The sequence below is a fragment of the Muscardinus avellanarius genome (genome assembly GCF_963383645.1).
Source record: "Muscardinus avellanarius genome assembly, chromosome: 1".
Lineage (NCBI taxonomy): Eukaryota > Metazoa > Chordata > Mammalia > Rodentia > Gliridae > Muscardinus > Muscardinus avellanarius.
The window spans coordinates 64,291,079-64,307,723 of record NC_137786.1 but is presented as its reverse complement, the minus strand read 5'-3'; the positions used below and the strand labels follow the sequence as shown (position 1 = coordinate 64,307,723).

The following is a 16,645-nucleotide window of genomic DNA, read 5'->3' as shown; positions in this document are numbered from 1 at the left end:
GCTAGTCCCATTTCACTTTTCTATTTTGAAACACAGTCTCACTAAGTTGTGAAGGGCCTTGCTAGGTTGCTGAGGCCGGTGGTGAGCCTGCGATCCTCCTGTCTCAGGCTCCCAAGTATTGAGATAACAGGTGTGTGACACCATACCTGGCTAGTTCAGTGGTTTTGGAGAAAGCCAGGGCTCTTCTGGAACAGAAGAGGGGTGGAGCAAGAAGACCAAATGGGCTGGACATGGTGGTGCACACTTGTAATCCTAGCATTGGGGAGGCTAAAACAGGAGGATCGTGGTTCATGAACAGCCTCAGCTACTTAGGCCCTTTGCAACTTTGTAAGACCCTGTTTCAAATTAAAGAATAAAATGTAGGGCTGGGGGTATATAGTTCGGTGGTAGAATGCCCCCAGGGCTCCATCCCAGTACCACACACACACACACAAAAAAGAAGTCCAATTGGTAACACTTTCTTCTCTAATTATTGCTACTGACAATGGGATGTTAGAGGTCAAGATTTCTCCAGAGAATCTAATGATTTGCATATCTAAGGACCTCATGTTCTCCTGGGAGAAGGCAGCATTCACAGAGGTCACCCAGCCTCTCTGCTCCAGCCAGTGCCCACCCAGAGAGGTGGCCAGGGGAGCTGATTCACTAGCAAGAACAACTGGTGGGCAGCTTGTGCAAGGCTGCCCACTGCCATAATGTGCCCCAGCTCTGATCCAAATCCCCAAGCTACAAAGCTGGCATTTCCTGGACCAAGGGTCAAGGTCATGGCTGGAAAGATGAGCTAGCAGGGCGCCCATGACAAGGCCTGGATTCACTGGGCTGCAGTATCTGTCTCTCTGCTCTACAGCATGGAACCAGGAGGAATGCAGAAGCTAACCCACTTGCTGGCTTGCCTTTGGCAGCCGAGCAGGGAACAGGGCGATTCTGATCAACATGAGGCAAGTTTTCCCCTCCTTTCCTTTCCACATGAAGACACGTGTTTACCTAGGAAATTGATGTTTTAACATTCCCTCTTTTGTTTTTTGTGTGTGGTCCTGGGGTGGAACAGAGGCCTCCTACCTCCGGGCTATACTCCCAGACCTATTTTATATTTTGTTTGGAAACAGGGTCTTGCTAAGTTGCTGAGAGCCTCACTAAGTAGCTGAGGCTGGCTTCGAACCTGCACGATCCTCCTGTCTCAGCCTCCCAAGTGCAGGGATTACAAGTATGCGGCACCAAGCCTGGCTTAACATTCCCTTTTCTTTAAAAAATTTACAAATAACAGTCTATGCTATCTATAAAGAATGGTTGAAAAACCCCCTTTCCTTCTAGTTTTACCTTCCTAATCCAGTAGAAGCTAATGAGTCTGGAGATCCCCTGGGTGACCTTCAGCCTGTGCCCTGGAGGCTGCTCAGGGACCACCTCCCACTATCTTCTTCAGCGCCCCCCACACACTCAGTGGTCCTTGCACTCATTGTCCTTGCTGGTCACCAGGGGGCTGCCAGGCAGGAGCCCTCAACACTTTCGGTTAGATGTTTTAAAAATGTTTTGCTTTCAGTGCCTTTTAAGTTCCTAATCCAGAAAATAACTAAAGGGCCACTGCTCAAACAATTCCAGATGCATGCTGACGGATTGAAAGAAAGGTTGCGTACAGGGGATCAGCGGGGCCCCACAGCGCTGCTGCAACCCCGGGCGCAGGTGATTGGGTTCTCAGAGACACTGGTGGTGTGGACAGGTGTGATCTGCCCTCTGATGTCTCCAAAGCAGGAGGCTGCCCCTGCCCAAGCCTGGCCTGACTGGCACAGCTCACCATCCCAGGCCACCCTCCTGAGAGCTCTGGCCCGGCCCCACAGCTGCTGTTACCCAGCTTCTCACTGCGGGGGCCACACCACCCCTTCACACTTCTTTGCTCTCCAGGGACATATCTGGTTGTTACACTTCAACTATAGTCACATGTCTCATAACAACCTTTTTGTCAACAATGGACCACATATACAATGGTGGTCCCAAAGAGTTTATCACCTATTGACACCAGAGAAAAGATCCTATCACCTAGAGAGCATGTAGCCATCTTAGTTCACCCAATTTCATTCTTTGACATTTACACAAAGACACAATTAGCTAACGCTGCCTCTGTAAGAATAAACCGCATCACCAAGAGCAGCACATGGCTGCTTACACGGAACATTGCGCTTCTGTGGCTAATGGGGTAGCCAGTGTGCTATGTCATCTGGGCCCCGGCAGTGAAACACAGAGATGCAAGATTTGAAGTTTCAGCACTGTAGGGTCACAGAGATATTGATTTATTGAAGATGATTGCTGAAAAAAAAAAAGAAAAAAAAATAGTTCAAATGTCCTAATGGGTCCAGGGTGAATTTTTCAAATTTGAATTGAAACAGAAAACTAAATAAATCCCATCTACACCATTACTTCCTCTACCTGATCTCACAGCCATGAAACATTAATGTAGAAGAGAAATGAAAAACATAAAACCCTGTCAGCTGAGTCAGGTAACGGGGCTTGAGAGGCAGACCAGGGCATACGTTACACGTGCCCCAAATCTCACTGTGATTAGGAAGGAGAGTGCCGTGGAGTCGGGCCCTGCAGCTAGACAAGCTCCGGTGTCAGATCCAAGCCCAAGAAGGACGACTGCTCAGAACATCATGCTGTCCAATGGCTGTACCTCCTGTGGGCCTGGCTCTGTGCTAGGAGGTTCAGAGAGAGATGGGAAGATAGGCCCTTCTGTGGGGGCCTAGTTGCTCCAGAAGCCCAGTCTGCGCTCCCTGTTCTCAAGGCTTGTGGAGCATACACAGGGCTCCTGGCTCCCAGAAACCACTCCAAACATCCATTCAGCAGACACCTTCGGTGCCAAGGGCCCAGGAAGGAGGTACAAGGACAGGGAGGGTATTGCATGGTTCCTGCCCCTGCGGTTCCATGGTACCTGGTGCTCCCTGAGCAAACAGTACATAAACCATCCTTCTATCAGTCTGCTCTCCATGGCTTTCTGGTCAAACCACACTCTTGTCCCTCTCCAACAAGCCCAACCCTAATCTCATCATACCAGATCAAGTTCTTCCAAGGCTCCATCTCCAGCCTGGTGGCTGCCACCTTGGCGGCTCACTGGAATCCCTTGGGGAACTCTCAGTAACCTTCATGCCCAGCCTGCACCCCAGACCCATTTCCTTGATGCCCCAGGGATGCAGGCATTATCGTTTTGTGATTGTCATTTATGTATTTATTTTGATCCTGGGGGATTGAACCCAGGGGCCTTCTACCTCCAAGCTACACCCTTAGCCCTATTTATTTATTTATTTATTTATTTATTGTTGGAAATAGGGTCTTGCTAAGTTGCTGAGGCTGGCCTTGAACCTGCAATTCTTCTGTCTCAGCCTCCCAAGTACAGGAATTACAGGCATGCACCACTGCAACCCACTTGTCATTTATATTCAATTTCCCAGCCAATTGCAGTGTGCAGCACAGTCAAGGCCCTCTGTCTTCCAACTTTTCTCAGCACTTAACACAGGGCGGAGAGAGCTGCAGTCCCTGGAGCTGTGGTACAGGTGTAGGAGACATCCTGGAGGTACTTTTGCAGTCCACAGGTCCAGCCTGCTTCCTGTGAATATGCCTCTGTTTTCCTTCCTCTGTAGCTCCAGGGGTAGGGTTCTGTAAGTAACACACTTCTGCCTGTCCCTTCTCTTCTCGGAGCCTTAGCTCTGGCTCATGCTTGGTAGGAGTGCTCCATAAGCATCTGTGGAACAAGTGGCTGCCCCAGGACCCGGCCCTTCCCTTCCTCCCACTCACTCCAAGTATGGATGTCACACCTGCTCAGCCTCCCTGCCCATGGCCATCTGCTGTTGACTAACAAATAACATGGGAAAGTATCACTTAAACTCACTCTTTACACCGTGACTCTGGCCTTAGGGACGCACAGGTCATGGAGACAAGTAAATGTATCTTTCTTTGGTCTCTAGGATCTGGTCTCTGAAGTCCTAGTTCTTCAGCAAACCAAGTGAGGAGGGATGCAGGTCAGACTTTCCTCAAATGGAACAGAACAAGTGTAATGAGGAGCACTCCAAATTCTCCCTCCTCCCCACTTCTTTTTCCATCAGTAGCACTGGTGGAGACCATGCTTCTTGGAATTTAGTTCTTGGATATTATTCAAATGAGGGACCACATAAGTGATGCCCAGAAGCAGGAACACAGTCTTCAGCAATGAACGCTGCTGCTCTGATTCCCATTGGACAAAAGGTTCTTTAGGTAAAGGGGAAGGTGACACTCTGCCTGTTTTCTTGGTTTGTACTGGCTGTTTCCTGCCCAAGTAGGATGGGACAATGAATTCTGAAACACTGCAGTTAGAAGTGACCATGTGCAACATACATTACTGCATGCCTAACAACACATGGTCCTGGGTGAGTGGCTTTGATGACCTTCACAAGCAGAAGGGGCTCAGGCTTTAGCTTTTCTTAAGAGATGCCCCAGGTCCTCTGCAGACAGTTAAATACCTCCATTCTTAGCCTTCCACATTTACCTCCAAACTGCCCTACTATAACCTGCTTTCATGCATAAACCCCAATTACATGGTATAATTTACTTCAATCTTTACAGCCAGCAGGTCACAGGCCCTAAAGCCCCGAGAGGCAGGTATATAGAGAAGTCAGGGGAAGGCAGGTGGCAGCCCAGGCTGGCTCGGAGGCATGAGCAAGCCTGGAATGTAGGAAAGTATGAGGTGGCAGGGAAAGAGGGAAGAGTAGGCAGGATCATCTGTTTTGTTTGTGTGTTTGTTTGGTTGGTTGTTTGGCTATACCACTAACCCTTTCTATTAATTTTATTTTGAAACAGTCTCCCTAAATTGCCAGGGCTGCCTCGAACCTGTTTTTCTGAACCTGAATCCTGTTTCAGCCTCGCAAGTACTGGGATTACAGGTGTGCATCACTACACCCGGCTGGAGCATGTCCCTTGGTGATGCCTGATGATGTTTCCCAGATGATAAGGAGTCACTGGTGAGCCATTTAGAATGAGGACTGGACGAGATGACAATCATTGGGGTGTGTGGAGAGGTTTACGCTCTGGCTAGCCTGTAAGTTTATTATAAATTTTACTACTCTAAAGCAGAGGTCAGTGAACTCTGGCCTAGCAGCTGGCCCTTGAATGCAGCCTTGCCAGCTCATGTATACCCAGTCTATGGCTGCTTACCAAGATGCCAGAGTTGACTTGAGTAGTTGCAAAAGAGACTGTGAGGCCCAAATATGTACCATCTGGCTCTAAGAGAAAAAAAACTTCCTGGCTTGTGATTTAAAGGATACGTAACACAATTCCTGAATAATATTAAAATGTAAAATACTCTTAGCTGGGCGTGGTGGTATACATCGGTGATCCTCGTATGTGGGCGGCTAAGACAGGAGGAGTGAATATTTGAAGCCAGCCTCAGCAACAGTGAGACCCTGTTTCAAAAATAAAAAATAAAATAGAGCTCAGAGGTAAAAAAAAATTCCCGGGGTTCAATCCCAGTACCATAAATAAATAAAGTAAAAAATTAAAATACTCTTTATTGCATGTTCTATATAGTCAATTGAATCCATAAAAATGCTTTGATTTTTGCCGACCTCTTGTACCAGCTAATCTATAATTGTGTTTGATAAGTAGAGTTTCAACATGAATGTTAATTGATATTTTTCATTACATTAAGAAAAAGGAAGCCGGGCGTGGTGGCACACGCTTGTAATCCCCGCGCTTGGGAGGCAGAGACAGGAGGATCGCACGGGTTTGAAGCCAGCCGCACACGCTGGCTTAGGAGACCCTGTTTCCAAATAAAAATGTAAAAATAGGTCTGGGAGTGGAGCCCGGAGGTAGAAGGGCTTCCAGGAACCCCAGTACCACCAAAAAAAAAAAAAAAAAAAAAAAAAAAAAGAAAGAAAAAAAAAGAAAAAATAAAAAAAAGATGAAAGTAAAATAAAGATTATGTAGGAATTTCACTCATCTATTAGTGATGTAAGCAACTTCTTGAATCATATATTAATTTTTGAATATTGAAGGAATAGTTCTCCAATTTCTTTGAATTATTCACAATGAAAACTGCTATAGACAGGATGTAAATCTAAGCTTATTCTGTATTGTTAATATTTTCTCAAATCTAAAATGTCAACAAAATATAATTCTTGATTTGTAGAATTTGCTGATTTCCTTGTTAGAAAAATATTCCCACCATGACTGGAAACATAATGTCATTGAAGCTGTAAACACAATGTCATTCAGTGTGGAGTGGGAAGACCTGCACAGTGGCAGACTCTATCTGGCATTGCTACAATAAAGATAAAATAGATGTACATAAACTCCATAGTACAGATAAAAGTAACATGCTCAGGAAGTGATAGCTTTTGAATACTTATTATTTCAAGAAATAAAATTTAATTGGGTTCTTACATATGTCTTTTTTTTTTTTTTTGGTGGTACTGTGGTTCCTGGAAACCCTTCTACCTCCGGGCTACACTCCCAGACCTATTTGTATACTGTTTATTTGGAAATAGGGTCTCTTAAGCCAGCGCGGCTGGCTTCAAACCTGCGTGATCTTCCTGTCTCCACCTCCCAAGCATGGGGATTACAAGCGTGCGCCACCTCGCCCGGCTATCATTTTTTTTTTTTTGGTGGTACTGGGGTTCCTGGAAGCCCTTCTACCTCCGGGCTACACTCCCAGACCTATTTTATATTTTTGAAACAGGGTCTCTTACGCCAGCGTGGCTGGCTTCGAACCTGCGCGATCCTCCTGTCTCCGCCTCCCAAGCGCGGGGATTACAAGCGTGCGCCACCACGCCCGGCTATCATTTATTTTTTTAAGGGATGAAGTCTATGTTGCCCAGACTGGGCCTGATCTCCTGAGTGTAAGCGATCCTCCTGTCTCAGTCTCCCAAGTAGCTAAGATTACAGGCGTGCACCACCACACGCAGTTCAACAGCTTATTTTTTTTTAAATATATAATGGCCGATTTAACAACTGATTCACAAAACTCTAGGAAATGAAACAGCTTTCATTAGTCAGTGTGAGCTGGTTGTGGGGATAAGGCAAGATGGAGGTCCTAATGGCTGGGCTGAAGTGGGTGGAGGAAAGGCCCTGGGGTGAGAGCTGTGACGAAGACGCATTTGTCAGAACCAAGTGTCCTCTCGGATGGCAGGGCACGGGAAGGCCAGGATGCTAAGTTCTCTGGTTTAGGGCTCAGGTCACTGAGTGGGTGGTGTCCCTTAGCCGAGCCAGGATGGTGGGATGGCAAGGGCAGATGTAGGGAAAGACATAGTGATGTCCCTTGTCACGCCCACCTTGTGAATTCCCCTGGGCCAGAATGCCAGGAGGCCATCAGGGCTCACTCCACAGAGGAATACTGCTCAGCTTCAACCAAGCCAAACGCCCAAACCTCAGCAGTTCTCCTTAACATGAAGTGAATGAATTCCTTTGGAGGAGTAAGCCACTAGCTACTGCTTTGCAAAAAGGAAAATTTCCAGAGCAATAACACTCACAAAGTTGTATCAAAAATTGTTAAGTGAGTAAAACTAACACAAGTCAGGTCTTAAGTGATATAAAATTTATTGGTATCTATTAGTGCAAATCTCTAGAGTGAGCAGAACCTTGCAATAGTCATATCGAAGTGTAATAAAAATTTAAAAATTAATTTGAAAGGCAAACAAAATTCCTCATATGCAAAGGCCAGCCAACATAGTCCTTTTTAAGTCCCAGTTGTGGTAATTGGCTTAGAGATCAGTAGATACCATTAATTTTTAAGAAATAGCTCAGTTATTTCTGTTTCTCATTTATTACCAAACCTATGTTACTTTTTTTTTTTTTTTTTTTTTTTTTGCAGTTATGGGATGAAACTCAGGGGCATTCTACCTCTGAACTATACCCCCAGCCCTATTTTTTTATTCTTTATTTTGAAATAGGGTCTCGCTGAGTTGCAAAGGACCATGCCCAGCTTGCTCTTACTTTTCTTAGGTTAAGCTGGTTTTTCTCTATGGTTAGGCCTCTATCCAGGGCTTGTTGAGCCAGGACTCTCTGTTGGAGCAGGTTATTACTGGTAAGGGGCATGAGTGGTTTCATACAGAGGAAAGCTTTATTTCCAGCCCAGACTTGTCATTCTCTTCCCCTCTCTTTTTCCCATCCTCCACCATGGATCATGTGCCTTAAAAATATCTAGTGATGTGGCAGAGAAGACAAAATGAGAAAACAAGGGAGAAAAGAAACCCATTCCCTGTGCAGGTGCCTGCTCTCTACGGAGCCCAGCTTCTCTGCCAAGGGAAGAATGCCTGCATCTACCTGTGCCCAGGAAGCCTCCTCCCACACCACGCTCAGTGCAGGTGCACAGGCCCAGAATGTCCTCCGCTTACCCTCCCCCATCATCAGCCAAGCGCCTCCCTGCCTCTCAGCTTCAGCCCTCTAGGGGCTCATCAGTTTAAGCAGCCGCCGCCAACACCAGACATGAGGTTGCTGCTCTCTCCTCTGAGCCAAGACACTCTCACGCACACCATGCTGTCACTAAATTCCCAATGTGCTTCCTGTCCCTCCTCCCTGCTGTAAGCACCTGTGGTCTCCTGGCCTCCGAGGCTCCCCTGGTCCCTCGCCTGCAGCAGGTACTCGGTTCTTGCTTGGTTAGGGTTTGGCTGTTCAAAATATAGTTTCCCGTGGTGGGGGGGGTGTGATTTTGCAATATCATAGGCTTTTCTTTAAATAGCTTCTTGTAAATATGTACCACAACTACATGGAAAAATTTGGACACTTCTGTTTACTTAGTGGCTTTCCCAAATATACCAAGAAATACTCCAGGATACCTGCTGCGAATAAGAGAAATAGACAAACTCTGTACTATGGTAATACATCAATGACATAAACTTCTAAATGTGAACAGCCACTTTCACAGGCATCTGAGAGCATGTTGTCAGTTAAAGAAGTCACACTTGGGTGTGTGCCTTGAAGAAGACGTAAATATTCAAATATTCTTTTTGTTATCACATGAGATATATATTGGTTACACACAGATCAAAACTCTACATGGAATGATAATGTGGAAGGGGAAGCCCAGAAGAATACTGAAAACAATTTAGAAGAATACTGAAAACAACCTTTTCTATTTTTAACCCAGACCCTACTCATGAACTAATGATCAGAGTTCACACCCTCTGAGTCTTGACACCATTCACCTCGGTCAGTAGCTCTCAAACCTTGGCTTGTTTAAAGCCTCATTAAAACAGAACGCAAGGCCAACCCCCAAAGTTTCTGACTCTGGGTCCAATTCTGCAGTCCTAACGATTTCCCAAGGCTGTTGCTGCTGCTCCAAGGTACCACACTTTGAGAACCACCCATGTAATTCATCCTCTAGTGAATTCTCAGACAAGTTTTCCCACTGACTGCTCAGTCTACTTCTACTTGATTACCTCCCATGGTGAGGAACTCACTATACACTAAAGCTACCACCTTTGGTTAGTTCTATTAAGTGAATTTCCCCTATGCTGAGCCTAAGATTATCCCTTAGAACCTTCCCCTGCTTATGCCTCCAGGGCCTAGACCCTCTTTCTGCACATAAATTCTTCACAAAACTGAGGAAGCTATCTCTCTCCTTCCTACTCCCATATTACTATTACAGTTCTACTTTTTCCCGAATCTGTACAATTTCAAGATTAAATGGCTTTCTATAAAACAAAATATGTGTAAACCTCAAAAAGTTGTATTTCGGTGTGAGATTTCATCACTGTAAGACGGCCTCTCCAGGGCCCTGTTTCTGTTTCTACTGTTCTCACAGGAGTTACATGGAGTTACATGTGAAAGTGCCCTTGACGCTGAGACGCCCACGTCTCAGTCCTCAGGCTGATCTCCGGCCGTGACAACGCCGCCATCAGTCTGCAGTGGAAGAAACCAGTTTTTCCATGCAGCCCAATTTATCCCAGTTAAAGAGCTGCTTTCTATCCAGAGGTTGCCCTTCCTGTTTTTCACGGTAGAAACCACTTTCCCGCTGTGAAATGAGGTTGAAGATGGGGGTCAATGGGGTCCCAGAATCAGGGCCCCCGCTTTCTGGCTCTGAAAAGCCCTGTGCAAAATCAGATCTGACTGGTCTCACTTTGCTCCCATTCAGCTGTTGTCCTGGATCCTTGGTTAGCTAGAAAGCAGAATGCATGCTTCCTCTGAGCCTGGCCTCCTTCTCCCCCTGCACATAGCCCCCACTGTGGAATGGAATTCAGCATCTTTTCTTGAGCTGATCGTTGGGTGGGCTGTGCTCCCAGGCTTTGCAAGAAAACCACTTCCCTTATGGGACCAGAGACATTTACCTCCCTGTGGTTTCTCCAGGGTCCCCTGTATCATGCCTCCTGAGGAACACTGCCAAGCGCAGCCCTGTCCTCCTCCCCACAGACATCCATACTCTTTCCCAGGGGCCCTAAGCCTGCCACCACCATGCTGGATTTCAGAGTTGCTGTGCTCTCTATATGCTCATGGTCAAGGTTTGGAGGAGAACGTGGGTACATGACATGCCTGTTGGGGTCTTGGACACCTCCTTTTCCCTGTGTAAATCTGACTCTTGGACCATGGCTGCAGATCCGTGAATTCCACAGTTTGAGTCATGTATTTGAGTTTGATTTTTATTTCATGAAAGGAAAAGGCTTTAGGGAACCTAGGTCCTCAAGTCCACAATGTGGGTATAAAGGGGCTCAGACAGACTTTCTGATAGGACGCAGGGGCTGGCATGAAGGCAAAGGATGTGTGTGTTGTCTGTTGGGGGGGATTAAGAGGGCCTCGACTATTATTGGTCTAAGAAAGGGGGATAGTCAAGAAAGAAAATTAGGCAGGCCAAGTGGCACATGCCCATAATCCCAGTACTTGGGAGGTTGAGATAGGAGAACTGTAGGTTTGAAGCATGCCTCAACAACTTAGGGAGATTCTCAGCAACTTAGAAAGACCCTGTTAAAAAAAATTAAAAGGACTAGGGTATAGCTCAGAGGTAGAATGCCCCTGGATTCAAACCATAGTCCAAAAAAAAAAAAAAAAGAAAGAAAGAAAGAAAGAAAGAAAGAAAGAAAGAAAGAATTATACCCTAGAAGTGGGGTTGGCATGTGTTTTCTGTAGAAAGGCAGCCAGTAGATGCTCCAGGCTTGCAGGCCATGTGGCCTCTGCTGTAGCTGCGCTGCTCTGCTGCTGTGGTGTAGAAGTAGCCACAGAAAATGGTAATGTTCTGCTAAAGCTGCATTTGCAAACAGCCCACCTCTGGCCTGCAGGCTGCAGTGTGCTGTTCTTGTTCTAGATGATACCTCAAAACACCTTTGCCAGCTGGGGGGGTGGTGGTGGTGCATGCCTATAATTCCAGTACTTGGGAGGCTGAGACAGGGGGACACAGGTTCAAGGCCAGCCTCAGAAACTTACTTAGCGAGGCCCTCAGCAACATAGGGAGACTGTTTCAAAAATAAAAAATAAAAAGGGTTGGGGTGTTAGCTCAGAGGTAGAATGCCCCTGGGTTCACTCTCCAGTACCAAAACTAAGCTAAAAACTCAAGAATCCAACCCATCTTTGCCAGCCTCCTTAGGCCCTGGACTTGTGCTTCTCCAGTGTTCGGTTCTCTCTTCCCCTGCGTTGGGCTCTGTTTAACCCTTTGCTTGTCTGTGACTCCATGACTATTGGAGAAGGGACTCTGCATCTCTGGTGCCAGCACAGAGCAGGTGTGCGGTACACCTCTGGGGAGAAAGTGTTAGTGGTGAAGGGGGAGATGACGGCAAACCTCACCAAGCATTTCCAGCCTCTTCCAAAAGCTACAGGGCTCACAGAGGAAGAGAAATCTTTGCTGATGACAAGCAGGAGCAGAAGCCAGCCGCCTGGCTTACCATTTCATCCCTCATTAAAATGCAAACCCATGGGTCGATTTTGACGTCAGGGCTAAACCCCTGAAAGCAGCGCCACCGGAACGCCCGTAGACAGACTGCTCCCCATCCGGGAGCCCTCCCCCGGCACGCAGCCATCGCCAGGCACTTCAGCCTCCTTCCACGAGGAGGAAAAGCACCGAGCCAGCCAGAGGGATAAAAATGCTTTATTATTGGAAAATCTAAGAGTCTCTCTAGGCCTGTGCAGCACCATTAGATGACGTCAATGGCTCAGGGTATCTGAGCTCTGCGTTTCTGCTCTTCTCAGAACAGCCGCTGATTCACGGCAGTAAAGGCGTTTCTATTTAGAGTGTCAGGGAAGAAGAGGTGGCCCTCGCTTGCTCCTGAGTCCTCAAGTCCTGCGCTAATGGCTCGTCAGCTTTCCCTGTGTGGCAGGAAGAACTCACAGCAGGCAGGAGGCCAGGACTGAGACCTCCAGTCATTCAAGCTAATAACAGCCTGAGGGCCTACTATGTGCCGGGCAGCTGGGCACACAAAGACTGAGAGGGGCAGGCAGGTTGGCACACAAATAGCTATGACAAGTTGGAGGGGGGGGGTGACACAAAGCAAAGAAGGCCTGGGGAGGGTGGTGGGAAATTAACCTTTCTTCAGCTCGACCATGGAGGACTGGTAGGATTTGAACACATGGAGTTGTAAGGAGACTGCTAACAAGGAGACTGGAGGTCCCACATTAAGGGAGAAAGGGAAGAAGGAGGGGTGGGGCTGGATGGGGGGGAGGGTGTGCTTGTGGACTTGTGACCTCTGTTGTGGGTCCACAGTCCAGAAGGGGCGGTTAGCACTGCCTGTGTCTGGCACTTTATTTCTAAGAGACTCTGGGCTGGGATTGCCTGTCCCCTCCACCCATGCCACTTCTCCTGCAGACCTCATTTCTCCTCCTGGAGAAATGCCTCAATAAGGTTGTCTGAATATTTTTCTTCTCTCTATAAAAGCCTGATCCCGTCCTTTCCCAGAAGTCTCCCAGGGCTTTCTTCTCTGCATGACTCTGTGGTATTAACTGGAAATTTCCTCATTCCAGATTAAATTCTGTGCTGAAGGAAGCATTTTAGGTTGGACTAAATCTTTTTTTTTTTTTTTTTTTTTGGTGGTACTGGAGTTCCTGGAAGCCCTTCTACCTCCCGGCTACACTCCCAGACCTAGTTTATTTTTGGAAACAGGGTCTTTTAAGCCAGTGCAGCTGGCTTTGAACCTGCACGACCCTCCTGTCTCCACCTCCCAGGTTGGACTAAATCTTATGAACAAATACATGGCCTTGGATACCTTCAATGTCCCGAGGCACTGACTGTGTGCTCTGTGAAGCTGCTGGGCCCAGTCCCACCATCTCTCCAGTCCCACCAGCCTACCAGCCCAGGTCCAGCTTCTCACCTGGCCATGATGCCCCTCATCCTGCACTTTATAGGTCGCCACCACCCACAGCGCAGTGGATTCTGCCCCAGACGCCCTTGAAATCCCACAGAGACACTGTCCTGCTTTTAAAATCTTCATCAAAGTTAAAGGCAGTATTTAATAAAATTTCAAAAGTAAGCTGGGCGTGGTGGCGCACACTTATGATCCCCAACACTTGGGAGGCGGAGACAGGAGAATTGCGTTGGTTCGAAGCCAGCCTCGCTGGCTTAAGAGACCCTGTTTCCAAATAAAAATATAAAGTAGGCCTGGGAGTGTACCCTAGAGGTAGAAGGCTTCCAGGAACACCAGAACCACACACAAACACACAAAAATTACAAAAGTAGATCATTGGTAATTAGGTTTGTTGTAAACTTTTTAATTGATAAATTATAGCTCATGAGGTGAAAATCCTTGTGATCAATTCGTAAAAGTATAAGTCATATAGAAAAAAAAAACCCTTTACTCTCCTTTATAAAATGATCTTAGAAAATTCCTAGCTATAGCAGCACATTAAAATCACAGGGCTAATTTGGAATGATTCTTTTGATAATGATTCTTTTTTGGTTTGGAGGAAGAATTTTATATCATAAAATATATCAGCTTGGCAAGTCAGCCACAGGACACAGCATAACCAGTGTGCCCTACTAATGAAGTAAGTAAGAGAATTGCAGGGGTCTTTTTGAAAACTATCTATCAGAGGTATCTACTTTTCCCATACACTTTCTCAACTGGCAACTCTATAACAAGATACGGAGAAAGACAAGCAGAGAACAGTGATGAGGATGCAAGGCGTGGCCAGCTGACCGCGCCAAGGGAGGAGGCTGCATACCGTACCTGCTTGTTATTGTCAGTGGTACAGCACAGCTTCTTGAGGGAGACAAAATGCCTAATTTTCCTAATAACATAAACAATCAGTTATTAGTGAGTCAGATGCAAGTGGATTCAACAAGTCAGCATATGAAAACATCAACAGAGTCTTCTTAAGACAAAACTCCAGAGTCCTTCAGAGGGGCAGATTTTGAATTCAAGCAAAATCCAAGCCACTGAAAACACATTCTCTACACTGGTCCCACACACACTTTCAAAAATGGGCCTCTCTGGTAATTCAGAGACACCTTCCTAATGGATATTTCATTTTGTAACAGCCTCCTGAAATGTAGTACCTAGATAACTTTAGTGACAGGATGAAATGAGACTGTAGATAAATTGGTTTTAATTCTGCTGGCACAAATAATTTCATTGCTTATACAAAAAGCAAAAGGCTCATTTTGGGCAATGGCCAAATTTCGTGGTTGCTGATTTTATATTAAAATTCCATACTGTCTCATACTATGATTGTCCTAATGATGGCATTTTTTTTTTTTTCGGGCAGAGAAAAATCCTCTTATTTCAAGGTCAGGAACAGAATTCTGAAATTCAGCCTATGGCCTTGCTCACTACCACAAAGGAAACCAGGAGAAAGATGGCCAGTGTCCCAGCCCTGAGCAAAAACCAGCTTAAGGTTTTTTTGTTTTTTTAACTAAGAGTAATACTCTGACATTTAAGGAGTGTATATACCCCAGAAGCTCTGAGGCACCCTCCTCCCCCCACCCCCGGTTCACTTTTCTCAGAGGATTCTGAAGAAAGCCTAGAAAATATTGGTTACTCTATAATGAGCTTCATTTAAATAGGAAGGGGTAAAATTTCCCTACTTTTATTCAGAATTGCCTCTGATAGCTCACTGCCTACAATTAGGGAAAATAACACTGGAAATTGTGTCTAGATAAAAGAATTCCTTTCTCTCATCTGTCAAGTCAGAAAAATGTATTCTGACAGAAAATACCAGGCAATAGTATGTGTCCTCTGCTTTGGTGACCTAATGATTCTGGTCACACACATAAAAAGTGGCTCTTAGCTTCAAGTTCCTGAAAGATGGTCTAAAATGATGTCAGACACATGCCATGGCATTACCTTCTTCCGTGGCTCCGTGCCTGGCCACTAGTGGACATGGCCACACCAAGGCGGGCCATTAGGAGGAGAACCTAGATGGTCTCTCTGGTGGCTGGTAAACCTTAGTTAGGGGGCTGTTGGAGGCCACAACCTCCAGCCAAGTCAAAGGGGAGACCCAAGTTACAAAATGGCATGAAATGTCAGGTGGTGGTCTCTGAACTTATAGGAGAACAATTTTCAAACAGCCCAAATAAGTAAGACTGAAGGGGAAACAACATACAAATTCTTCACAGATGTTATAAGATATCTAGTTTTCAAATTGCACAGCAATATGCAAGGAACTCTGATAGTCCAAGACACGCAGGACTCTCTGGTTCCAGTTACTGACATGATAAAGGCCATCTCAACTTTTCTCCCAAATATCACCTGTCATGTGCCCATAATAAACTATTGTTCTGTTGTGGACCTGTAAGCTAGTTCACAAAGGCTTATTTGTGAACTTCCTCTGAAAGTTCAACTGGGAAAAAGATGGGAGTTGTACACTTTCCTTATCTCTCCACCAATATAACAGGCTTCTCTGGAAATCTGGGGGTCCAGGGAATCGGATGCTCTCAGCTGCTGCTCAGACACCTTCCAATAAGCCCAGAGCTGGTCTGGAGAGAACCAGCAAAGAGCTGAGGCCTCAGGAAGGACAGAGGTTGGCTCCTTGTGGGCTGAGGGATGAAGCCAGGAGCCCTGGTCTGAGGTCACCTGATGTTAGAGGAGGGACAGTCTAGACATCAAGTACCCTCAGAGGGTCCTGGGAATAACGGGACCACATATGATTAGATGGAGGTGGGCAGTTAGGGGTGGGGGTGATGCTTCACGAAAGGCCATGAGCAGGAGAAGGGGAGGGAAACCTGTCTGGGGGGGCTGCTGGCCGGGGAGAGGTGCCCTTGACACATCCCACACCTGGCACAAGCCTGCTGCCTGTGTGGCTCCAAGGTGCACACCTGGGCTGCGATGGCAGGCTGGTGCATGCCCACCGGGCCCTGTGTCTTATCTTCCCCTAGAAGTATTGAGGAGTTTGAGCTCACCCTCCTTGGCCGATCACCGGGGTGATCTTCACGTGCTGCTGAATGCTGTCCCCGGACTTCCGTCTGGCATAGTAAACCCCCTGCCACTCCTACAGGGACAAAGAGAGCTCTTAATCCTTCAGCCGAGCCACAGAGCTGGCCCTACAGAGGCCTTAGAGGGTTGGCAAAAAGTCCCCACAGACTTTCATCACACTTCACACAATGCTGCTCTACTGTTGTGTTCACTGCAATGCTGATGTCATGATGTATAAAGACGAGACCCCAAGATCAACCATCCACTGCCACAGTGACTGTCCTAGGTGCCGGGACGCTTGGCCAGTGGGTGAAATTTGCCCTACAGTTCCATGGCACCAGGTTCGAAACATCTCCCTCAAAACCTTC

The 16,645-nt window shown here is 46.6% G+C and overlaps 1 protein-coding gene across 11 annotated transcripts in view; it reads right to left on the bottom strand.

Annotated features, from left to right (window-relative positions):
• PDE8B (phosphodiesterase 8B) overlaps positions 1-16,645 on the bottom strand; it is a gene marked incomplete at both ends in the record, with an annotated part of 235,127 nt that overhangs the window by 44,703 nt on the left and 173,779 nt on the right. For 6 of the 11 annotated variants that reach the window (XM_080704433.1, XM_080704430.1, XM_080704440.1 and 3 more), the window contains 2 exons: positions 14,094-14,154; positions 16,265-16,353. The exons of 4 other annotated variants lie outside the window; for them this stretch is intronic. In XM_080704433.1, coding sequence (XP_080560559.1) covers positions 14,094-14,154; positions 16,265-16,353 — 150 coding nt within the window. The remainder of the gene's footprint in view (positions 1-14,093; positions 14,155-16,264; positions 16,354-16,645) is intronic. One more of the 11 variants, XM_080704435.1, reaches the window with a different exon arrangement.